The 27,198-nt window shown below is 39.8% G+C and overlaps 1 protein-coding gene and 1 pseudogene across 3 annotated transcripts in view; both read right to left on the reverse strand.

Moving 5' to 3' along the window:
• Positions 1-27,198, reverse strand: part of LOC145408285 (synaptic vesicle glycoprotein 2C-like) — a 359,002-nt gene that overhangs the window by 142,566 nt on the left and 189,238 nt on the right. For 2 of the 3 annotated variants that reach the window (XM_080279056.1, XM_080279055.1), the window contains exons 4-7: positions 4,860-5,022; positions 4,361-4,482; positions 3,331-3,436; positions 2,884-3,028 (exon numbers count right to left, since the gene is read on the reverse strand). In XM_080279056.1, coding sequence (XP_080135182.1) covers positions 2,884-3,028; positions 3,331-3,436; positions 4,361-4,482; positions 4,860-5,022 — 536 coding nt within the window. The remainder of the gene's footprint in view (positions 1-2,883; positions 3,029-3,330; positions 3,437-4,360; positions 4,483-4,859; positions 5,023-27,198) is intronic. The other variant, XM_080279057.1, reaches the window with a different exon arrangement.
• Positions 19,798-19,916, reverse strand: LOC145408327 (5S ribosomal RNA; annotated as a pseudogene).

A 27,198-nucleotide genomic window follows, 5' to 3' on the forward strand; every position in this document is an offset into this window, starting at 1 on the left:
CCCTTGGAGACTCTTTTTTACGAGGTACCAGAGGTTTTCAATCGGGTTGAGGTCTGGGCTATTTCCTGGCCAGTCTGTCATGAATGATACCTCGCAGTCACGAAGCCAATTGGTGACCGATTTGGCCTTGTGAGCAGGTGCACCGTCCTGCTGAAACATTCGTGCACCTGTTAGCTCGAAGGAGTCTGGTAAATGATCACACAGAAGCTCCAGGTAAACATCCTGATTCACTCTGAGGTTCTTGGGAAGTACAACAAGCTTCCCCAAACCCTTCCCTGAGAAACAATCCCATACCATGAGTGAATCAGGATGTTTAACTGTGCTTTCTACATACCGTAGGTCAAGTGGGTCACTACCTTTGCGTCGATACACATGTACTCCTCTGTTACAGGTAACACTAAACGTTGCCTCATCAGACCACAACACTGACAACCATTGCTCCTCACCCCAATTTAGATATTTATTAGCAAAGGCAAGCCTACGAATTCTCTGGCTGCTAGAGAGAAGAGGCTTTTTCACAGGCCTGTGACTTGTGTAACCAAGCTCATGCACCCTACGAGACACTGTTCACACTGACACCTCACCAAACACTTCCGGGTTGCTCTCCTTAATTTTCCTTGCACTCACACGAGGATTAAACTCCACTGCATGTTTTAAAACATTAACAGACCTTGGGGAAGTTTTCATAGGCCTACCAGACCTCGGTTTCTTTGTGGGAACTTCACCACTGTTTTACTCCCGAAACCGCGCACACCAACGACGCACTGTCGATCGTGCCACACCAACCAATTCACTAATTTCCTTTGTCTGGTGGCCTGCCTCCTTTAGAGCAATGATCTGGGATATGATTTCACTCGATAGTTCACGGGTAGGTGCCATAACAAAGTTTTGAAGGCCAAAACACTGCGGGACACTCGGTAAAAAATGGCACAATTTGAGAGGGACACTCGGCGGAGTTCCTCTCTCTCAGGCAGCCCGTGGGCGACTGAGGCGGGAACCAACCAGTGCATCGGAAGGCCTCAGGCTACCGTGACGTCATGGTCGGAGCTCAAACTTGTGGCTCAATTCTTACCCCCAAAAATGGGTGATTCTTTTTGGGCCATAAGTATTGCGCGCCCGGCGAACAACGCTGAATACTTCTGACGAGCACTGTATACACACAAAAAGCAACACTGAAGGTAATGTGGTCTTCATACTAGCCCTCACACCTCTATGACTTCTCTTAAATTAACAAAACTGTTACTGGATAGATGTTTGCCTAATCAAAATGCCTAAGTGCATCCATAGAGAGATATCTTTAAAAATATAATTCTTTTCATGAGATGAAAAGACAAGAATTCATAATAGGCATTGCTAAATGGTGTCCTAATATAATGCTTCACTATGAAAAGTACTGTAACCCACCTTACAAGTTGTATTTTTTTAATACATCACAGGAAAATACAAAAAATATCTTTTAGCTGTTGTTGTTGTTGTTGTTATTAACTACAGCCTGTCTGTCTAAGCAGTCCCATCAATCACAGGCAAGCAACCACTCCTGCAGGGGTGTCATGAGCAGTGAACTGATGTTTCCTTGCAAAAACAGCACCTCACCAAAGTGAAGAACAAGGTAGAGTGTGGAAGTCTGTTCCTGGATGGATGCTGCATTTGTGTCTCCACCCAGTTAACACAGGCACCATAGTAGGCTCCACATCACCCAGTTATTTGGTTACTGTATATGGTTACCAACAAGCTTCACTGTCATCTATACTGCTTGTCTGCCAGTTTCCCCAAATTTACAGAATCATTTGCATGAAAAACTGTGTTATGTTGGAAAACACCCCTAATTTACAATAACTGCTGACAGTATATTCAAACTTTACCCTCACATCAGCCTGTTTCTAATTTGGCATTGCAACCCCTTTTATATGTCAACTTGCTTTAAAATGTATTCTTTATAACAGACAGTTTTATTCAGATATGGAAAAACCTCTTACGGTGAGGGAGTTAGACAAATCTCCTGTTAACTCTTTCAGCATATGGTCATCCTCTAAACTTTCTTCTCATTATCTCCAGATGATGTTAGTTAGATTAGGAGAGATTTGGAACTCAAGAGGTTAAATTGGTATAGGCTTATTATCCTTCATTATTATATAGGTGCTAGTGACCATCATCCACTTACTTCATGTAGTGCTGCCTACTTCTTCCATCACCTTTATCTTTATTTTTCTGTGTCTGTCCTCCTCCTCTCTTCCTTTCTTCCAGCCTTCCTGTCACTTTTTATTACACATCTTTTGACTTGAGATGGCTCTATACTCAGTGACAAACCTAATGGTTTCTTGTAACCCAAGAAATCATTTCCACTGCTCAGTGGTAACCATATAACTAAATAACAAACATGGTGCCCCTGTTAACTGGGTTGAGATGCAAATGCAGTGTCCATACAAGAACCAAACCTCCACACTCAGCATCACGCCTCACTGTGGCAGACAGTGAGGCACTATCTGCTGCATGGGAACATCAGTTCACTGCAAAGGATAGCCCTGCAGGGGCAGTTGGCTGCCTGTAGTTGATGGTTCTACTTGGTCAGACATACTGGCATTACGCAACAACTATGTCACTCTCTGAAGATGAACAAAGAATAACAGTATCAAATTAAAATACATTTGGTAGTTGCAGGTATAAAAAATAAAACAGTCTGGTGGTAGCAAGAATAAACTAAATCTGGAGGCATCATGCATTACACAAACATATAATCATAATGAAGGAGTTAACCAATTTAGTACAATGATATACCTTAAATTTCATTCTTCCTGTCACCAGATAAGTTCATTCAACTTAAGAGAAACCTTGAACAGATCAGGGACTGACTGCTAAGATCATACTATACTGTACAGAATAAACCTTGAAACACACTGGATATGTGTGTGGAGACTTCTTGGTATTCCGTGCATAGACCTTCTTAAGTATTGCCAGTGCTTCCTCTTGTCGACCTTTCAGTAGTAAGAACATTGGGGATTCTGGCATCCAAATCATCAGAATGGAAATACTGTGAGGGATGCAGAATATTACATTAAGACAAGTTCACATGGTGAATAAATGCAAAGAAGCTTATCATGATACATCATCCTTAACCTGGCCAACAGCATCGTTCAGTAGAGAGAGAGAGAGAGAGAGAGAGAGAGAGAGACTTTTACTACTTTGCATTCTATAACAGTTTTTAGTTGATGATAATACATATTACAGACTGTACTGTATATTATATGCTTTAAAAAACATGGTCTGTATGTCAGCGATAATATTTTCTTGATGTCTTCATTACCCTTAATGTGAATAAATACCGGTACTTACATGAGAGCTGGGAGGGCACAGATAGTAAGGAATATCCGCCATGAGTTGTAAGAGAAACTGGGACTCACAAATCCAATATCATATGGAATGGTCACCAAAGCAAACACTGAAAAAATCAAACAATAATAATTAACATTCAATCAGAAATCTTTTCAACAGCATGAGTGAGATACAAAAATTCTTCTACCAAATGTCATCATTCAGCAACTTGATCTACGAAGCTGGCTGAAACCACATAACTCTTGTCCATTATTACATACAATGAAGGTATGCACTACAAACATAAATATACTGACTATTTTGAACTTCAAATATCTGCAGACTCTACAACTTACAGTACAGTACCCCAAATAATTTCAATAACAAGGTTGCAAAGCACCCCAGGAATCTACATTTATTTCATAGCACTGTTCTGGGCTGTGCTGCATAAACTTGTGAATTCAAATCATATACCTGCCCAAAGTCACTGAATTCCACTAATCAACCCTCCTTTATTCACCTGCCTAAAGTCACTGGATTTCACTAATCAACCTTCCTTTATTTACCTGCCCAAAGTCACTGGATTCCACTAATCAACATTCCTTTATTCACTTGCTTAAAGTCACTGGATTCCACTAACTGACCTTTTTTCATTCACTTTACTAAAGTCACTATCTTCCAGTAACGACCCTTTCTTCATTTCCCTATATAAAGTCAATGAATTCTACAAATCAACCTTCCTTCATTCGTCTGCCTTAAGTAACAGAATTCCACAACGGATGGTCTGTTTTTTCATTTTGGAATTTAGCCACTCCCACACCCTGAATACAATGTCATGGTTGCATGAAATGCAATGATCTTTGGTTACAATGTTGGAATGAGTCTCCCTGGGTATTAGTCAGACTGACCCTCCAACCATGACTACACTTTGCCACCAAATGAGCTGAAAGGGGTCAATGATCTCTGTCAGGTCAGAAAAAATTCACTATAACCAGCCTTCCTTCATTCACCTACCTAAGTCACTGGATTGCAAAGACTAACCTCTACTTACCTGCCACTAGAATATTGCCAATCATCCAAAAAGCAGCAATGACACTTAGAGCACCTCCTCGCCGGTGTGATGGCTGGAACTCACTTATGTATGCCCACACCAGAGGGATGCTGCCTCCAACACTGCACACCCAGAGTAACAATGATCTTGTAACATTTCACCCATTTACTATGATAATGGATTTTTTTAAACTTCATCCTTGCTAACGAACATTAAACGCAATCATGCACATGGCTATCAATGTGTGTACTATAAGATGATGAATACTGATATACTGTACTTACAAAGGACATAATTACTGCATCATTATTTGAGAAAAGAAATTCACTAGAATTCGACTCATCTCAGTCCCTAGTAAGTATTTGAGAGGAGAAACTCAATAAAAATTCACTCATCCAAGTGCTGAGGAAGTATCTGAGAGGTGAAACTCACTAAAAATCCACATGCCCCAGTGCCAAGTAAGTATTTGAGAGGAGAATCTCACTAGAAATCCACTCACCCCAGTCCGGCTATGAAACGGAGGCCAAGAAATGACTCATAGGACTGGACAAATGATGATGTGAGGCCTGCCAATCCATTGACAAGCAGCGCCACCATCAGTATTAGGCGCCGGCCATAGATGTCACCCAGGCTGCCCCATATGTACCCTCCCACCATCATACCTGCAGTATATCAATATTACTTTCACAACTTTGCACAATTATTTACAAACACCCAGTCTTGTATGTACCACAATCTCCCTCAAACATGCCAGTAATATAACAGTATTACTTTCAGGGCTGAAAACCATCATTCATGTTGTTGTTGGTCAACTTTAGTCTGTCTGGCTGCAAAGACCCATCAACTGCAGGCAAGCAACCACCCTTGCAGGGTTGTTCCATGCAATAAACCGATGTTCCTTTATGGACGATAGCACCTCACAGCTGCAGGGGAAAATGTGGAGGTTTGGCTCCTGGATGAATGCCACATTTCTGTCCCTCCATCCAGTTACCAGGGGCATCATAGCAGGCTCCACATCACCCCATTATCTGGTTATACGGTTACAACCCAGCACTGTAAATGTTTCCTAGGTTACAAGAAACCATTAGGCTTGTCACTCAGTGTACAGCTGTAATGGGGTCTTAAAGGCCCGCGTTGCCTAGAAGCTAAGAGGGGATCCTTTCTTTGGCTCAGTGGTAACGTGTGCAAGTTTGAAGCGCGAGGGCGTGATCGAATCTCAGTCAGACCAAGTGATTAATTTGTCAAGTTTCAGTCCAGTTATGACATTGGTTGGCAGCGGTGTGGGATGTGAGGTGAGGCTTGGAGGGCAATGATGCTGTTGGTTAGCTGACAGCATCTTAGTCCTTACATCCCGGGGATGAGCTATTCCGCGTGGTCCACAGAGTTTCCAATGGTCGCCTCCAATGCTACGCTAAGATATGTGTTCAAAACTCACCAAATTAATCACCAAGGGGAGAAATGAGTGATGTAATGGGGTCTATAAAAGCCCACATTGCCTACAGGCTAGGCAGGGATCCTCTCTCTGGTTCAGTCATAACGTGCGCACGTTTGAAAAATGAGGGCCTGTGATCGAATCTCAGTCAGACCAAGTGATTAATTTTTTAGGCTTCAGTTCGGTTATTATACAGCCACCTGAAGTGGAAAGATGAGTAATAGAATGAGACAGGATTGAATGGGAGAAGTAGGTGTTATGAGTCCATATTATATTTACAAATCATAATAGATAGATAGATAAACAGACAGATAGACAGCTCTATGCGAGCCTGGGAATGGGAAATGATCTTGCAAGTTACACTGAGGAAAAGCTGACGACAGATTACGAAGTAGCCAGTCAGGAGATGATGCAGTTAGTTTGTCAGCGATACACCAGGTGAACAAAGCCTAGTGACCATACACACACATACACACATACTCACACACAGGCTTCTAGAACTTTCCAACCACAGGGAACACACGTGACACGACTCCTGTTTCACCAGAATTTAGGAAAGAGAGCTCAGAAGGAGAGAGGCCATAGAATCAGCAGGTAGTGGGGAGAAAGGCTTAGCAACTTGGAAGAGAGAGAGAGAGAGAGAGCAAGACAGGGACTCTACTTGTTAATATTTCCAAGACAAATAAAAATAGTCCAATACTCTTCTTCATCTCTCCTGTCACTACATGACAAACGGGAGCCAAGATTATCAACGTACAAACAACTCAAATATAACAACCGCTCGTCCACAAGTCTAATATATATAACTTCTCTACAAGTAACTACAAAGTCTTTTTATGACATTTGGTAGAAGCGAACGTATACGAACCTCGTCGACGAATCAACAGTGAATTCCTACAAAATATCAAGATTGAAAACAAGAATACCTCTCACAACCAACAACTCACAACTAGCTCCTGATAGTATTCTCTCCAACCAGCCCCCTCCGTCTCCCTGATCATCACGCTGATGTAGAGGTGAAGAGGTCACAGGACGCCTTGCAAGTAGTTTAACAAAGTACTGATACAAACAATCTTGAAATTTCTACAACGAACCAACGAACTACAATCATCTACAATCAACTACAAGTAACAACTCTACGAGTCGTCTGTATAATCTTCTACACGCACCTACAAGTAGCGGCAGTCTTCATCCCACAACGAGTACATCACAAGAGAAAAGGACCGAGAAAACATCGACAAAGAAAAACAAAACAAACAAACGAAGAATGAGACACGACTCATAACTCACAACTACCAGACCTCACCCTCCTCTCTCTGCTACATCCACCCAACCTCCACCACTGACGCAGGAGTGAAGAGGTCAAGACGACGAAGCAAATACCAAGTCCATATTCACAACTCATCTTACTCACTCGTCTTCACTCAAGTTACTCATCGCTACTCATTCACTCACCACAGCTACCAGTGTGGGAAGTCGACATCATCATGCGTGCTTGCTGAAAAGACGCCACGTCAGTCAACTCACCACCTGCACCATCACTAACACCATTCCCACCATGGTAAAAATTAGTGAGTTACACAGTTACTTCATTTATACAATACACAGTGATAGACAATAAGCTTCTGCACAAACATATAAAACGTGCTGTATAGTTACAGCTTAAATACACATACTTACTTCAGTTATCCGCATAACTCAAACACTAAATAATCGCCAACAATAAATATTCTACACTGTATATATTCATTCATTTATAATAACATTTATTTACTACCAACGAATGTTACCATTTATACCTATATAAAATATGTGTTGCATACATACAGCTATACATTATTACATCTACAAAGTGATAAAGAAAATATACCATCACAGTTACTCAGTGAGCAATTAAAAGAACTGTATTAAACATTTATTAATTAAAGCTACCTAGTGGAAACATAAATTAAGTTACAAGGTAAACTAGAGAAAAAAAATGGCCAACACAAATGACGTTAGCAAGAGTGAACATCTTCAACACAATCATGAAGACAATGATTTCCACACAGTGCTGACACATATATTGCCCACGATAGGTACAAGTGAAGAACAAGTCAGTGTATATAGTTAATACTGTATATAGTGTATATATATTTTTTTTTATATAAAATAACAAAATATGGGACTATATAATATCATTTTCAGTAACATCTGTGCAATATAAACTAAACCTTAAAAAAGGGTCCCAAGGGATTTAACCAGCAATTATGCAACCATGAACAACACAGAAAAAGCATAGACAAACGAAGACAAACTATAGGGGAAAAAAAAAAAAAAAAAAAAAAGAAGAAGAAGAAGAAAGAAAGAAAGAAAAAGTAATAGAGTAAGATCACATATGTCAGGACTGCAATTATTACAATTATGTAACTACAAACGATATGTAACAATTATGTAACGACAAACGATTGCATTATGTTACACTTGCTACAATTATGTAACTACAAACAATATGTACCATTTATGTAACACTTGCATTAACAAGATGTAACTTTTATGTAACTTTAACTACAATTATGTAACTACAAACGATATGTAACAATTATGTAACAACAAACGATTGCATTATGTTACACTTTGCCAATTATGTAACAGTTGCATTAACAAGATGTAACTTATATGTAACTTTAACTACAATTATAAGGCCAAGACACTTATGTAACAGTTGCATTAACAAAATGTAACTACAATTATAAGGCCAACACAATTATGCATTACCACAATATTTTGTAACAATTCATAAAATGTTACAATTATGTATTTGAGTGTAAAGTGGAGGGACTGTAAGAAAAAGTTCTGGAGAGAGGTGAAAAGAGTAAGACAGGGTGGAAGTGAAGTTAGCAGGGGAGTGAAAGATAAAAATGGTAGATTACTAGTGGAGAAGGGAGAAAAAGTGAGCAGATGGAGAGAACACTTTAAGGAATTGTTGAATGTAGAGGATGGAAGTAATGTGAGTATAAGTGGCTGGGGAATGGCTGGGAGAAGGAGGGAGGTGAGAAGACAGGAAGAAATCAGTAGGATAGAAGTTGTGGAAGCAATGAAGAAAGTTAAATCAGGGAAAGCCCCAGGAATTGATGGAGTGTGAGGTGAAATGCTGAAGCATGGGGGAGAGATAGTAATAGAATGGATGTGGAAGAAGTGCAGATTGGCCTGGGAGGAAGGTAGAGTCCCGGAGGATTGGAAGTCAGGTATAATTATTCCCTTGTACAAAGGAAAAGGGGAAAAAGAAGTGTGTGGTAATCATAGGGACATTTGTCTTCTTAGTATAATAGGAAAAGTGTATGGTAGGATACTTATTGACAGAGTTAGAGAAAGAACAGAGAAATTAGTTGGAGAAGAACAGGGAGGCTTTAGGAAGGGAAGAGGTTGTGTAGATCAGATATTCATTCTCAGATCTTTAGTGGAAAAGTTTTTAGAGAAGGGAAAGAAGTTGTATGCGGCTTTCATGGATTTGGAGAAAGCATATGACAGGGTGGATAGACAGGGATTGTGGAAAGTGTTAAGAATATATGGAGTAGATGGGAAGTTGTTGAATGCTGTGAAGAGTATGTACGATGGTGCGAAGGCTGCAGTGCGTGTGGATGGTGAACTAAGTGAATTTTTCTCTTTGAAAGTTGGGTTGAAACAGGAATGTGTCATATCTCCATGGTTGTTCAATCTGTACATGGATGGGGTAATAAAAGAGGTACAAGGTAGGGTAGTGGATGTTGGAGTGGCCCTGGTGAGAGAGGATAGTATTTGGAAACTCCCTGTACTGTTGTTTGCAGATGATACTGTGTTGCTGAGTGAAGACGAAGGGGAGCTGCAAGGCTTAGTGGATGAGTTTGAGAGAGTGTGCAAGAAACGGAATCTAAAGGTGAATGTAGGGAAGAGTAAAGTGATGGTCTTTGAGAGAGGTGAAGTCAGTGAATGTACAGCGAGGTTGGATGGTGAGGAATTGGAAAATGTGAGTACGTTTAAGTACTTGGGTAGTGTGATGAGTAAGGATGGAGGTTTGGAGGGTGAAGTGCTTGAAAGGGTACAGCAGGGAAGAAAGGTTGCTGGTTCTTTGAAAGCAGTGATAAGAAACAGGGAAGTGAGCATGGAAGTGAAAAAGTTACTACATGACGGTATTGTGATACCAACTCTAACGTACGGAAGTGAAGCTTGGACGTTGTTGGAAGGACACAAGTCAAGAGTGAGGGCAGTGGAAATGAGTTATTTAAGAGGAGCCTGTGGAGTCACATGGAGAGACAGGCTGACGAATGAGGATATAAAGGAGCGTTGTGGTGTTTTTGTGGATGTGACAGGAAGCGTTATGAGGAACACACTGAGGTGGTTTGGCCATGTGGAGAGGATGGAGGGTGAAAGACTGATGAAGAGAGTGTATGTGAGTGAGGTGGAGGGAGAAAGAGGGAGGGGGAGGCCGAGGATGAGATGGAGGGATGGGGTGGAGAGGTATATGAGAGAGGGGGGTGTGAGTTGGGAGCAGGGGAGTGAAATGGCGGGGGACAGGGCGACTTGAAGGCGATTTTTTTGTGGCCACCCCAAACGGGATTGAGGCGTCTGGCGATAGATAGATAGATAGACAATGCTACTACAATGTTATAAGTCATACAACTATACCACAATTCTGTATTATCAGTATCATCATACAAGTTAGGTGAAATATTAGACATTACTAAAGGGATAACTCAATACGTAATGTATAACCTAGCAGTATTACCATTGCACAATTATATGCGTATGTCTGTTATACATATACATCTTACAAAATGTTATACAACAACCATTTCATTTATTCAAATATGTATACAACTTGTTTAAAATGTAATATTACTGGATAATTGCTATTTACTATGAATGTTATATGTATACAATATTATAATCAATATTATATACTAATAGATTAGCATGTGTCAATGATAATTGCTGTCGGAGGACCTTCAGCTGCGTGGACCGAGCAATGTTATGAGTCCATATTATATTTACAAATCATAATAGATAGACAGATAAATAGACAGATAGACAGCTCTATGCAAGCCTGGGAATGGGAAATGATCTTGCAAGTTACACTGAGGAAAAGCTGACGACAGATTACGAAGTAGCCAGACAGGAGATGATGCAGTTAGTTTGTCAGCGATACACCAGGTGAACAAAGCCTAGTGACCATACACACACATACACACATACTCACACACAGGCTTCTAGAACTTTCCAACCACAGGGAACACACGTGACACGACTCCTGTTTCACCAGAATTTAGGAAAGAGAGCTCAGAAGGAGAGAGGCCATAGAATCGGCAGGTAGTGGGGAGAAAGGCTTAGCAACTTGGAAGAGAGAGAGAGAGACAGGGACTCTACTTGTTAATATTTCCAAGACAAATAAAAATAGTCCCATACTCTTCTTTATCTCTCCTGTCACTACATGACAAATGGCAGCCAAGATTATCAACGTACAAACAACTCAAGTATAACAACCGCTCGTCCACAAGTCTAATATATATAACTTCTCTCCAAGTAACTACAAAGTCTTTCTATGACATAGGAAGAGAGGAGGACTGACACAGAAACAGAATGATAACTATTGTGATTATGTGAACTGAATTCATGAGTGGTGGTCCCGTCCGATATTAGTGAGGAAAAAAAAAAAAAAAAAAAAAAAAGACGAGGATTCAGTCAAAAAAGCACTACCTCAAGTATGAGGATGATGGTTGTGACCACCTATCATCTCAGCATTCATGTAAAACACACACACACACACACACACACACGAACAGCCGGAGAGAGCAGACGTCCCAGCCATTGCTGCTAACCTTAAGTAGTTTCAGGAATTTTGTCTGTCCTGTCTCCTAAGGTCTTGTTTTAAATTCAAAATAATGAAAGTTAATAGACTACCAAAAATGTAAAGATTTATTGACTAGATTGTACATGAATGTTTGCAGTTTTTTTTTTCGGTAACAGCTGTTTTGGTATTTAACCACCATCAAACATGGCCGAAAATATAAACAATGAGGGAATAGAATTTCAAGGATTTGATGCTAATACCAATATCATGGACCTGGTTAAAACATTAATTATGAGGATTAGTGAACTCGAAAAGAAAGTAGAGAATCTAGTGATAAAGGATGTGTCAGTAAATACGGAAACTACCATACAGAGTCTGATCCAGTCCAATGAAACAGCCAATGAAGAGATTAGGAATTTGAAGCGGGAAAATGTTGAACTGAGGAGGAAACTAGAAGAGAGTACTAATAAAACGGAGAAGGTGAGTAATGTATTAGAAGAACATAAGGCAAAGTGGGCACATGTAGAAGAAGAACAGAAAGAAGTGGTCAGCTTAAGAGAGATCATCCAGGAAGAAAGGGAAATGAACAAGAAAGAAATGGAAGAAAATGTAGTGAAAATACTGAAGAAAAAAGAGAAAATAGTGAGAGAAACTGTAGAAAGGAAAAGATGTGTGGTAGTATTTGGAAACAGGGAAGAGGAAGAAAAGGTTAGGTTCGTAAGACTTGAGAGAGACACGAACCTGGTGAAAGGAATATTAGGCAAGATTGACCCCGAAGGAGACAAGTGGGTAAAAGAAATTGAGGAAGTAAGGAGGATAGGGCCTTATAAGAAAGGGGAAACAAGACCAATGAGAGTCATGTTTACATCAGGGAGTGTAATAAATGAGATACTTAAAGCGACCTGGAAATTAAGCAAAGAGTCGGGGATGAAAAATAAGAAAAGATCTGAATGAAGAAGAAAGTGAAGTTTTAAAATCATTAAAGGAAGAAGTAAAGGAAAAAAATGATAAGAGGACAGAGGAAGAATGTAATACTTTTTTTTGGAGAGTATTGGATATGAAAGTAAGGAAATGGTATTTAAGGAAATAGAAGTGAAGGAAACTAAGGGGGATGATTGTGAAAGATCAGAAATTGAGGAAGTGGTACGGACAAAGAGTAGGAGAGAAGAGGGTATTAATAATGTCAAAAATAATTTGAAGGTGATATATACTAATGGTGATGGTTTCATATCGACAAGGATTGAAATTAATGATTTCTTGAGAGAACATGAACCTGATGTCATGTGCTTTGTAGAGACCAAATTAAGAAAAGATATTGATGTTCATTTGGGAGATGGTAAATACAAGCTGTGGAGAAAAGACAGAAAAGAAAAAAAGGGAGGAGGAGTGATGATAGCAGTGAAGAACAACATAAATGTAGATACTGTGGAAATGGGAGAAGGCAGGGCTGAAGTGATATATATGAAATTAGAAACTGGAGAGAATGTTAAGAGAGATATGGCGGTAAAGTATGTTCCCCCAAAGACGAGAGCATGGAAGGATGACGAATACCATGAGATGTTGTCAGATATGCCTAGCTACTTGCAAAAAATAATTGAGAAAAGCAATAATATAATTTTGGTGGGTGACTTTAATTGTAAAGAGGTGAACTGGGAGGAATAGTACTCGGGAGGCGGCGAGGATTTGTGGGGCACTATGTTATTAAATATAATAATAAATAATGTGATGACACAATGGGTCAAAGAAGAGACACGGTTTCGAGGTGAGGACACACCAGCAAGGTTAGATTTACTGTTCACCAAAGAACCCGATGTAATAGAATCATGGAATATCTCTGTCCTTTGGGAAAAAGTGATCACGCGGTCATTGAGTTCCAGATGTTAATAGGAAACGTCAAGCCAAGAGACGAGCTTCATAGACAGGGAAGATACAACTTTGGGAAAGCAAATTTTACAGGATTGAGACACTTTTTTGAAAATGCGGATTGGAGAAAATTCAGAGAAACAAGAGAGATACAGAGGAAGTGGGATATCTTTGTAGACCTCTATAATTTGGGAGTGGAAAAATTTGTACCAAGAGTAAGAGGGAAAGAAAACAGGAAAAAGGAGTGGTTTAATAGAAGGTGTATGATAGCAAAAAAAGAGAGAGATAAGGCGTGGAACAATTGGAGAAAGAGAGGTAACGACAGAACAAAGGAAGAATATAAAAGAACAAGAAACGAATACACAAGAATACGTAGAGAAGAAGAAAGGAATTTTGAAAAAGGTATAACTGACAAATGCAAGGATGAACCCAAACTGTTTTAAAGATTTGTTAATGGCAAACTGAAACAAAAGGAAGGAATCATCAAACTGAAAGTAGAAGGAGAGGTCTTTAAGGATGCGGCAATGCAAGCAGAAATAATGAACAAACGTTTCCAGTTAGTTTTCACTAAAGAAAAGGAGCTTGTGGAAGGGGAGGGAGTGATTAGAAATGTTCCGATGATGGAAGATATAAAAGTGGAGGTACAGGAAGTGTATAAATTACTGGAAACTCAAGATGTAAGGAAAGCCCCAGGACCTGATGGAATTTCTAATTGGGTACTGAAGGAATGCAGAGAACAACTGGTGGATAAAATTCACAGCTTAATTGTATGCTCACTGGAAGAGGGGAAAGTGCCAAAAGAATGGAAGAGGGCAAATGTGGTACCAATTTACAAGGGAGGAAACAGGGAAGAACCCCTGAATTATAGACCAGTGTCTCTAACCAGCATGGTCGCAAAATTGTGAGAGAATCCTGAAAGACAGATGGATAAAATATCTAGAAGAGATGAATATTTTGACTGAATGTCAGTTTGGATTCAGAAGTGGAAGGTCATGTGTTTCTAACTTGTTGAGCTTTTACTCAAGAGCAATTGATGTGGTACAGGAGAGAGATGGTTGGGTGGATTGTGTGTACTTAGACTTAGAGAAGGCCTTTGACAAGGTCCCTCATAAGAGACTAATGTGGAAACTAGAATATATAGGAGGACTAAAGGGGAAACTTCTGGAATGGATGAGAGACTTTTTGAGAGACAGACAAATGAGGACAGTAATAAAGGAAAAGATGTCTGGAAGGAGGGAAGTAACAAGTGGAGTCCCTCAAGGCTCAGTGTTGGCGCCAGTAATGTTCCTGATTTACGTAAATGATATGGTGGATGGAGTGAACAGTTATGCAAGTCTGTTTGCTGATGATGTAAAGATCTTGAGGAAGATAGAGGTTGAGGAGGATTGTAAAATACTGCAGGAGGATTTGGATAGGATACACAATTGGAGCCGGACGTGGGAAATGAAATTTAATGTAAAGAAATGTAAAATATTGGAAATGGGTAAAAGTACCAGGAGACCATCACTGAATTATTTTTTGGGTAATGAATTAATCACAAAAAGGAGAGAAGAGAAAGATTTGGGAGTGCTGGACCAAGATAGTTTGTCACCAGAAAAGCACATTAACAAGATAGTTGGAGAGACATATAAACTCTTGACTAACATAAGAGTAGCATTTCATTATATGGATGAGGAAATGATGAAAAAATTGATAGTGGCCATGATCCGCCCCAGGTTAGAATATGCAGCGGTAGTGTGGTCCCCACACAAAAAGAAAGATATAAACAAGATTGAAAGAATACAAAGAACAGCAACCAAGATGGTCCCCAGTCTGAAAGAACTGTCATACAGAGAGAGGCTGGAAAAACTGGATTTGCCTTCGTTAGAGGAAAGGAGAAAGAGGGGAGACATGATTGTGGTGTTCAGGACCATGGTGGGAGTAGATATAATTGACAAAGAAGATCTGTTTGTATGGGATAAGAGAGCAACAAGAGGACACGGAATGAAATTGAAAAAGTCAAGCTGCTTGAAGGATATCAAGAAATATAGCTTTCCTTACAGAAGTATAGACTTATGGAATAGCCTGGACAAAGAGATCGTCCAGTCTAAAAACTTAAACGAGTTTAAAGCTAAATTTGACTTATTGAGAAACAGCGACGGAAACCCACGAGCATAGTACATTCCGTGTATATCACAATTAGGTATATTAGGTAAATACTTAAATATCTGGAATGACTTAGGCAAAGAGGTGGTGCATGAGAAAAACATTCATGTGTGTAAAGGTAGACTTGATAAATGTGGATATGGAGACAGGACAACATGAGCATTGCTCAATTCCTGTATACTACAAATAGGTAAATAGGTAAATACACACACACACACACACACACACACACACACACACACACACACACACACACACGAGCGAACAGCCAGAGCGTACGGATGTATCTTGACTGCTCCCAGCCACCGTTGCAAACCTTAAGTAGTTTTCAGGAATTATGTTTGTCCTGTCTCCTATGGTCTTGTTTTAAGTTTAAAATACTGTAAGTTAATATAGACTACCAAAAATGTAAAGATTTATTGGCAAGAGTATACACGAATGTTTGTAGTATTTTTGGTAACAGCTGTTTTTGGTACTGTAACCAATTTAAAACATGGCCGATAATGTAAACATTATGGGACTCAAATTTCCAGGATCTGATAGAAATACAGTACTAATGTCATGGATCTGGTTAAAACATTGATTATGAGGATTAGTGAACTTGGAAAAAAAGTGGAGAATCTAGTGTTAAAAGACGTGTCTGAAAATACTGAGACTACTATACAGAGTCTGATCCAGTCCAATGAGACGGCGAATGAGGAGATTAGGAATTTGAAGCGTGAAAATATCGAATTGAGGAGAAAACTAGAAGAGAGTACCAATAAAACGGAGAAGGTGAGTACTGTATTAGAAGAGCATAAGGCAAAGTGGGCACATGTAGAAGAAGAACAGAAAGAAGTGGTCAGTTTAAGAGAAATCATCCAGGAAGAAAGGGAAATGAACAAGAAAAAAATGGAAGAAAATGTAGTGAAAATACTGAAGAAAAAAGAGAAAATAGTGACAGAAACTGTAGAAAGGAACAGATGTGTGGTAATATTTGGAAAAAGGGAGGAGGAAGAAAAGGTTAGATCCATGAGACTCCAGAGAGACACAAACCTGGTGAGAAGAATATTAGGCAAGACTGGTCCCGAAGGAGACAAGTGGGTAAAAGAAACTGAGGAAGTAAGGAAGACAGGGCCTTATAAGAAAGGGGAAACAAGACCAATGAGAGTCAAGTTGTCATCAGAAAGTGTAGTAAATGATACACTTCAAGTGACCTGGAAACTAAGCAAAGAGGCAGGGATGGAAAATATTATAATAAGAAAAGATTTGAATGAAGAAGAAAGAGAAGTTTTAAAATCATTGAAGGAACAAGTAAAGGAAAACAAGGATAAGAGGACAGAGCAAGAATGTAATACTTTTTTTTGGAGAGTGATGGATATGAAAGTAAGGAAGTGGTATGTGAGGAAATAGAAGTGAAGGAAACTAAGGGGGAAGGCTATGAAAGATCAGAAATTGAGGAAGTGGTACTGACGGAGAGAAGGAGAGAAGAGGGTATAAAAAACACCAAAAATAATTTGAAGGTGGTATATACTAATGTTGATAGTTTAATATCGGCAAGGCTTGAAACTAACGATTTCTTGAGGGAACATGAACATGATGTCATATGCTTTGTAGAAACCAAATTAAGAGAAGATATTGATGTTCATTTGGGAGATGGTAAATACAACCTGTGGAGAAGAGACAGAAAAGAAAAAACGGGAGGAGGAGTGATGATAGCAGTGAAGAACAACATAAATGTAGATACTGTGGAAATGGGACAAGGCAGGGCTGAAGTGATATACTGTGCAGGTACATGAAATTAGAAACTGGAGAGAATGGCAAGAGTGATATGGCGGTAGTGTATGTTCCCCCTAAGACGAGAGCATGGAATGATGATGAATACCAGGAGATGTTGTCAGATATGGCTAGTTATTTACAAAAAATAATTGAGAAAAGCAACAATATAATTTTGGTGGGTGACTTTAACTGTAAAGAGGTGAACTGGGAGGAATGGGACTCAGGAGGCAGCAAAGATTTGTGGGGCACTACATTATTAAATATCTATCTACCTATCTATTGCCAGACACCTCAATCCCGTTTGGGGTGGCCACAAACAAATCGCCTCCACGTCGCCCTGTCCCCCGCCATTTCACTGCCCTGCTCCCAACTCACACCCCCCTCTCTCATATACCTCCCCACCCCATCCCTCCATCTCATCCTCGGCCTCCCCCTCCCTCTTCCCCCTCCACCTCACTCACATACCTGTACACTCTCTTCGTCAGTCTTTCACCCTCCATCCTCTCCACATGGCCAAACCACCTCAGTCTATTCCTCCTAACGCTTCCTATCTCATCCACATCCAAACCCACACCACAATGCTCCTTTATATCCTCATTTGTCAGCCTGTCTCTCCATGTGACTCCAAAGGCTCCTCTAACTCATTTCCACTGCTCTCACTCTTGACTTGTGTCCTTCCAGCAACGTCCAAGCTTCGCTTCCATACATTAGAGTTGGTATCACAATACTGTCATGTAGTAACTTTTTCACTTCCATGCTCACTTCCCTGCTTCTTATCACTGCCTTCAAGGAACCAGCAACCTTTCTTCCCTGCTGTACCCTTTCAAGCACTTTACCCTCCAAACCTCCATTCTTACTCATCAAACTACCCAAGTATTGTACTTAAATGTACTCACATTTTCCAATTCCTCACCATCCAACCTCGTTGTACATTCACTGACTTCACCTCTCTCAAAGACCATCACTTTACTCTTCCCTACATTCACCTTTAGATTCTGTTTCTTACACACTCTCCCAAACTCATCCATCAAGCCTTGCAGCTCTCCTTCGTCTTCACTCAACAACACAGTACCATCTGCAACAACAGTACAGGGAGATTCCAAACACTACCCTCTCTCACCAGGGCCACTCCAACATCCACTACCCTACCTTGTACCTCTTTTATTACCCCATCCATGTACAGATTGAACAACCATGGAGACATGACACATCCCTGTTTCAACTCAACCTTCAAAGAGAAAAATTCACTCAGTTCACCATCCACACGCACTGCAGCCTTAGCACCATCATACATACTCTTCACAGCATTCAACAACTTCCCATCTACTCCATATATTCTTAATACTTTCCACAATCCTTGTCTATCCACCCTATCAAATGCTTTCCCACTTCATTATTAAATATAATAATGAATAATGTGATGATGCAATGGGTCAAAGAAGAGACACAGTTCCGAGGTGAGGACACACCAGCAAAGTTAGATTTACTGTTTACCAAAGAATCCGATGTAATAGAATAAGTGAAATATTTCTGTTCTATAGAAAAAAGTGATCATGTGGTCATTGAGTTCCAGATGATAACAGGGAACTTCGAGCCAAGAGACAAGCTTCATAGGCAGGGAAGATACAACTTTGGGAAAGCAAACTTTACAGGACTGAGAAAATTTTTTGAAGATGCGGACTGGAGAAAATTCAGAGAAACAAGAGAGATACAGAGGAAGTGGGATATCTTTCTAGACCTCTATAATTTGGGAGTGGAAAAATTTGTACCAAGAGTAAGGGGGAAAGAAAACAGGAAAAGGGAGTGGTTTAATAGAAGGTGTATGATAGCAAAAAAAGAGAGAGATATGGCATGGAACAACTGGAGAAAGAGTGGTAACAACAGAACAAAGGAAGAATATAAAAGAACAAGAAATGAATACACAAGAATACGTAGAGAAGAAGAAAGGAATTTTGAAAAAGGAATAATAGAAAAATGCAAGGATGAACCCAAACTGTTTTATAGATTTGTTAATGGCAAACTGAAACAAAAGGAAGGAATCACCAAACTGAAAGTGAAAGGATAGGTCTATAAAGATGCAGCGATGCAAGCTGAAATAATGAACAAATGTTTCCAATCAGTTTTCACTAATGAACAAGAGTTTGTGGAAGGGGAGAGAGTGATTAGAAATGTACCGGTGATAAAAGATATAAAAGTGGAGGTGCAGGAAGTGTATAAATTACTGGAAACTCAAGATGCAGGGAGAGCCCCAGGACCTGATGGAATTTCTAACTGGGTACTGAAGGAATGCAGAGAACAACTGGTGGATAAAATCCATCCATCCATTGCCAGACGTCATGTATCCCAAACGGGGTGGTCAAGGGCTTAGAGTTAATTGTTTTACAGGGAGGGGCACTAATCCTCCACCAACCCCACTTGACACGTAGGGAGTTATGCCAACAGCATCTGGTGTTCCCAGGCGGTCACCCATCCAAGTACTAACCAGACCCAACGTTGCTTAACTTCGCTTATCGGACGGGAAGCGGTGTACTCAACGTGGCATGGCCTTTAAATCCACAGTTTAATTATGTGTTCTCTAGAAGAGAGGAAAGTGCCACAAGAATGGAAGAGGGCAAATGTGGTACCAATTAATAAGTGAGGAAACAAGGAAGTACCCCTGAATTATAGACCAGTGTCTAACCACAATGGGCGCAAAATTTTGTGAGAGAATCCTGAAAGACAGATGGATAAAATATCTAGAAGAGATGAATATTTTGGCTGAATGTCAGTTTGGATTCAGGAGTGGAAGGTCATGTGTTTTCAACTTGTTGGGTTTTATTCAAGAGCAACTGATGTGGTACAGGAGAGAGATGGTTGGGTGGATTGTGTGTACTCAGACTTACAGAAGGCCTTCGACAAGGTCCCTCATAAGAGACTGATGTGGAAACTAGAATATATAGGAGGACTGAAGGGGAAACTCCTGGAATGGATGACAGGCTTTTTGAGAGAGAGACAAATGAGGACAGTAATAATGGATAGGATGTCTGGATGGAGGGAAGTAACAAGTGGAGTCCCTCAAGGCTCAGTGTTGGCGCCAGTAATGTTCCTGATTTACGTAAATGATATGGTAGATGGAGTGAATAGTTATGCAAGTCTGTTTGCTGATGATGTAAAGATCTTGAGGAAGGTAGACGTTGAGGAGGATTGTAAAATACTGCAGGAGGATTTGGATAGGATACACAATTGGAGCCGGACGTGGGAAGTGAAATTTAATGTAAAGAAATGTAAAATATTGGAAATGGGTAAAAGTACGAGGAGGCCATCACTGAATTATTTGTTGGGTAATGAATTAATCACAAAAAGGAGAGAAGAGAAAGATTTGGGAGTGCTGGTCCAAGATAGTTTGTCACCAGAAAAGCACATTAACAAGATAGTTGGAGAGACTTATAAACTCTTGACTAACATAAGAGTAGCATTTCATTATATGGATGAGGAAATGATGAAAAAATTGATAGTGGCCATGATCCGCCCCCGGTTAGAATATGCAGCGGTAGTGTGGTCCCTACACAAAAAGAAAGATATAAACAAGATTGAAAGAATACAAAGAACAGCAACCAAGATGGTCCCCAGTCTGAAAGAACTGTCATACAGAGAGAAGCTGGAAAAACTGGATTTGCCTTCCTTAGAGGAAAGGAGAAAAAGGGGAGACATGCTTGCAGTGTTCAGGACCATGGTGGGAGTAGATAAAATTGACAAAGAAGATCTGTTTGTATGGGATAAGAGAGCAACAAGAGGACACGGAATGAAATTGAAAAGTCAAGCTGCTTGAAGGATATCAAGAAATATAGCTTTCCTTACAGAAGTATAGACTTATGGAATAGCCTGGACAAAGAGATCATCCAGTCTAAAAACTTAAACGAGTTTAAAGCTAAATTTGACTTATTGAGAAACAGCGACAGAAACCCACGAGCATAGTACATTCCGTGTATATCACAATTAGGTATATTAGGTAAATACTTAAATATTTGGAACGATTTAGACAAAGAGGTGGTGCATGAGAAAAACATTCATGTGTGTAAAGGTAGACTTGATAAATGTTGATATGGAGACAGGACAACACGAGCATTGCTCAGTTCCTGTATACTACAAATAGGTAAATACACACACACACACACACAGATACACAGGTCACTGACAGAGGAACAGCTCCGAGATGATTGTGGGGAAATAACCCGAAAACGGTGGTGAAAAGGAGGCCAACCTATTGCGATCATGTGAACTGAATGCGTCAGTGGTGGTCCCGTCTGACATTAGTGAAATAAAACAGAGGATTCAGTCAAATAAGAGCAAAAGTCATAGTAGAAATTTAATACTTTTGTCTATCTATCTATCTATCTATTGCCAGACGCCTCAATCCCGTTCTAGGTGGCCACAAACAAATCGCCTCCACGTCGCCCTGTCCCCCGCCATTTCACTGCCCTGCTCCCAACTCACCCCCCCCTCTCTCATATACCTCTCCACCCCATCCCTCCATCTCATCCTCGGCCTCCCCCTTCCTCTCCTCCCCTCCACCTCACTCACATACACTCTCTTCATCAGTCTTTCACCCTCCATCCTATCCACATGGCCAAACCACCTCAGTGTATTCCTCCTAACGCTTCCTATCACATCCACATCCACACCACAACGCTCCTTTATATCCACATTTGTCAGCCTGTCTCTCCATGTGACTTCACAGGCTCCTCTTAAATAACTCATTTCCACTGCTCTCACTCTTGCCTTGTGTCCTGCCAACAATTGTCCAAGCTTCACTTCTATACGTCAGAGCTGGTATTACAATACTATCATGTAGTAACTTTTTCACTTCCATGCTCACTTCCCTGTTTCTTATCACTGCTTTCAAGGAACCAGCAACCTTTCTTCCCTGCTGTACCCTTTCAAGCACTTCACCCTCCAAACCTCCATCCTTACTCATCAAACTACCCAAGTACTTAAACGTACTCACATTTTTCAATTCCTCACCATCCAACCTCAATGTACATTCACTGACTTCACCTCTCTCAAAGACCATCACTATACTCTTCCCTACATCCACCTTTAGATTCTGTTTCTTACACACTCTCCCAAACTCATCCATCAAGCCTTGCAGCTCCCCTTCGTCTTCACTCGAACAACACAGTATCATCTGCAAACAACAGCACAGGGAGCTTCCAAACACCACCCTCTCTCACCAGGGCCACTCCAACATCCACTATCCTACCTTGTACCTCTTTTCTTACCCCATCCAAGCACAGATTGAACAACAATGGAGACATGACACATCCCTGTTTCAACCCAACATTCAAAGAGAAAAATTCACTCAGTTCACCATCCACACGCACTGCAGCCTTGGCACCATCATATATACTCTTCACAGCATTCAACAACTTCCCATCTACTCCATATATTCTTAATACTTTCCACAATCCTTGTCTATCCACCCTGTCATATGCTTTCTCCAAATCCATGAAAGCCACATACAACTTCTTTCCCTTCTCTAGAAACTTTTCCACTAAAGATCTAAGAATATCTGATCTACACAACCTCTTCCCTTCCTAAAGCCTACCTGTTCTTCTCCAACTAATGCCTCTGTTGTTTCTCTAACTCTGTCAATAAGTATCCTACCATACACTTTTCCTATTATACTAAGATGACAAATGCCCCTATGATTACCAGACACTTATTTTTCCCCTTTTCTTTGTACAAGGGAATAAATATACCTGACTTCCAATCCTCTGGGACTCTACCTTCCTCCCAGGCCAATCTGCACATTTTTGTTCAGGGATATAATGATGGAAGGAAAGAGTCATTTGTTTACATCCAGTGCAGGTGATTTTGTGGGATTCTCCAACGAAGACCAGAATGGAGAGAGTACTAAACTGAATCAAACAAGAGTAGCAGATGTAGAGAGAATGGCTGAGAGGAATGTCCAAGAATTGAAAAAGGTACGGTCAGTAATTAATGAGCTGCAGGAACGAACACTACAACAAGAGAAAGAGATCGTGGAATTGAAAAACAAGATGAACATTGGTTCACGTAGTACAGAACAAGAACGAGAAATATCAAAATTAAAAGTGAGTAATGATTCAGCCTCAAATCAAAGAGAACAGCTTAAAAGAGAAAACGAGTGGTTGGAGGAAAAAAGGGATAAGATGAAAAGTAAACTCGAAGAGTATGAATCAAAAACAAATATGCATGATGAACACATTAAGGAAAAAACGGATGAACATATGGGGTGGAAGAAAATTCAGGAAGAAGAGAAAAATAAATCTAAATGAGATTATAAAACAAGAGAAGAAAGAAAACCAAAAAAAGGTAGAGAAAGAAATGGTTTGGATGATAAAAAGTAAAGAAACACTTGTCAGAGATGCAGCAGACAAGAAAAAATGCATAATTATGTCAGGTTTGAAAGAAAAACATATATCAGTGAGGTCAAAAAGAGAAAGGGAAGAACTGAAAAGAGCAAAAGAAAGTGTCAATAGTTGTGCAAGGAAACGACTAAGCCCAAGAGGGGATCAAAGAAATGATCAGGCTAGGAAAATATGTGGAAGGAGGGACAATGCCACTAAAAGTAAAATTTCAATCTCAGGTCAGGGCAAATGAAGTAATCAACAAGACCTGGAAATTAGCAGATAAGGAAGGATTAAAAAATATCTGGATAAGGAGAGAGCTAAAATAAAGGAACTTGTTATGGAAGCTAAAGAAAAATACGACCAGAGAACCGAGGAAGAAAAGTCAGTTCTATTGGAGAGTTATGGACCAGAAATTAAGAAAGTGGTACCGAAGGAGACAGGGAGAGAGAAGGACATAATAAAAAACATTGCAAAAAAGACTGAAAGTGGTGTACGCTAATGTAGATGGTTTAATCTCAGCATAGCTGGAAATAAATCATTTCTTGACGGTAAATGACCCAGACATTATGTGACTTGTAGAGACCAAGCTAGGAGAAAATATTGAAATCCAAATTGGAGATGGGAAACACAAACCATGGAGAAGAGATACAAAAGAAAAATGGGAGGAGAAGTGATGATAGCAGTGAAGAACAACATAAATGTGGATAATGTGGAACTGGGAGGGGGTAGGGCTGAACTGATACACACGATACTAGAAACCAGACGGAAAGGCAAGGGAGACATCACAGTAGCATATGTACGCCTCCAGGACAAGAGCATGGAATGAGGAGGAATATCAGGAGATGTTGTTGGACATGGCTAGATACCTACAGAAAGTAACTGAAAAAAGCAACAACATAATTCTTATGGGTGACTTAATTGTAAAGAGGAGTGGGACTCAGGAAGCAGTGAAGATTCATGGGGCAGTAAACTAATAAATACAGCAATGGATAATGTAATGACCCAGTGGGTCAAAGACGAGACAAGATTTAGAGGTGACGACACACCAACAAGACTACATTTAATTCTAATAAAAGAATTTGATGCAACTGAATCTCTGAAATATCTGTGTCCTATAGGAAAAAGTAATCATGTAGTGACAGAGTTCCAAACGACAGAATGACTCTATACAGGGGTTTTATCCGCCCCTGTGTGGAGTACAACTCTCATGTGTGGGGAGGCTCCCCATATACAGCTCTTCTTAATAGGGTGGAGTCAAAGGCTTTTCGCCTCATTAACTCTCCTCCTCTTACTGACTCCCTTCAACCTCTGTCTCTTAGCCGCACTGTTGCATCTTTATCTCTTTTCTATCGCTACTTCAATGGTCACTGCTCCTCTGAACTGTCTGCATGCATTCTTCCACCTCTACAACAGGTGTGTAGCACCCGTCTAGCAGCAAACTCTCATCCCTTTTCTGTCCAACTCTCTAATGCAAGAGTTAACCGTTACTCCCAGTCCTTCATTTATGCAACAGGTCAACTCTGGAACTGTCTCCCTCTGTCTGTATTTCCTGCTTCCTATGATCTCCAGTCTTTCAAACGCAGTGTGTCCAGGAATCTCGAAATGATCGAATCTTGAATTTGGCTCTCTCTTGTATTTTGTTTTTCTCTTGGAAGGAACAGTTTTGCAGGCTCGTTGCCTTTGGTTCCTTCTTCCTACATAAAAATATATATATACTGTATATTATCAGAAAACTACTCCGAGACTTTGAATTCACCTGCGACTGGCATCAAAGGGGATTAACATTCATAACAGGGGAACCACAAAAAACTACGGAAATATTATAAAGAAGTTAATGGCAACACGAACTGGCAAAAGCAGATGTAGACAATCAATACTTAAAATTCTGTGAAATTTATAAAGTAGGAGTCTTAAAGCATAAATCACCAGAAGGAGAAAGTGCAGAGATTAAATGTATGGTTTAAAAATCACTGCAAAAGCCAAAGGAAAACGAGACCTACTGTACTATGGAATACTGTAGATATAAAAGATACAGCAGTGAACAAGCATATGAGAGATAAAAACAGGCAAGAAATAATTACACCTGGATCAGAAGGGAAGCTCAAATGATTTTTGAAAAAGACATTATAGATAAGAGTAAGGACCAACCAAAACTCTTCACAGCTATATGAAAAGCAAAAGTAAGGTCAAGATAAGAAACAAAGTATGGTTGAGGAAGAAGAAATTTGCAAAGTTCTAACTAATAATTTCCAGTCTTTATTCACTAAAGGATGGCCAACTGAAATGGATGATATACAGTAATCCCTCACTTATCCGGACATAATAGAGCCAAAGGCATGTCTGGGTAGTGGCAACATCCGGCTAATGAACACTATTCCCCTACCATACCCAAACCCTACCTATACCCAACCTCCAACCTACACATAACCTATTTGTACAGTACCTATGCTTAAATCGACAGTGTTTTCCGGTCATTCAGGCATACTTAGACATCAAAACACACAAAGGAATATCCAAAGTAATGCTAAATGCCAAAAAAACCATGCAGAAAAAACACTGAAAACCAAAAAACACCCTACCTATACACTACTGTATGTACAGTACCCCTCCTTATTTTAGCAGTGTTTTCCAGTCATTCTGCCATATTTTGACATCAAAACATAAACAGGATTATCCAAAATAATTGTCAATGCCAAGAAAACCAACAACAAAAAGAAAAAAAAAAAACTGAAAATAAAAAAACACCCTCCTTATACACTACTGTCTGTACAGTACCCCTCCTAACTTTGGCACAGTTTTCAGGTCAATCTGCCATATTTAGACATCAAAACACATATAGGAATATTCAAAGTAATGTTAAACACCAAGAAAACCATGAAAAAAACACACACAAAGAAAACCAAAAAACACCCTACCTATCCACTACTGTCTATACATTCCCTCTCCAAATTGTGGCACTATTTTCTGGTCATGCTGCCATATTGAGGTATCAAAACACACATAAGATTATTCATATTAATGCTAAACATCAAGAAAATAATGGATAACCAACAAAAATCCACAAAAAAACTGAAAACGGTTTGAAAATCAGTCATCTGTGACGAGTGATTGCTCCCGGGACTCAAAAAAAAATCCACAGCCAAATGTGCCTCCGGAAATTAGTTATATTGGTATAAATCATATACCATCATCTTCGCTGGTGTTTATACTATAAGATAAGCTAATAAAAACAATAAAACTGATAAGCAAAAGTACAGAAATACAATGAGAATAAATTATTCAGGAGTAAAACTTACCTTCATATTACTTCCCACCATCCTAGTGCAAATTTTTCCAGCGCCTTCCAAGAATTACACATATGTCTAGTTGCAGATTTTCACGAGCTTTCTTGTGGATCTTGTGGACTTTCGATACAACCAATAGTAGTCAAATAAATCACAAAAAACTTTGAAAACTCACGAGT

The sequence above is a fragment of the Coenobita brevimanus genome, chromosome 76 (assembly GCF_032717465.1).
Source record: "Coenobita brevimanus isolate Jiangsu-jjx chromosome 76, ASM3271746v2, whole genome shotgun sequence".
NCBI lineage: Eukaryota > Metazoa > Arthropoda > Malacostraca > Decapoda > Coenobitidae > Coenobita > Coenobita brevimanus.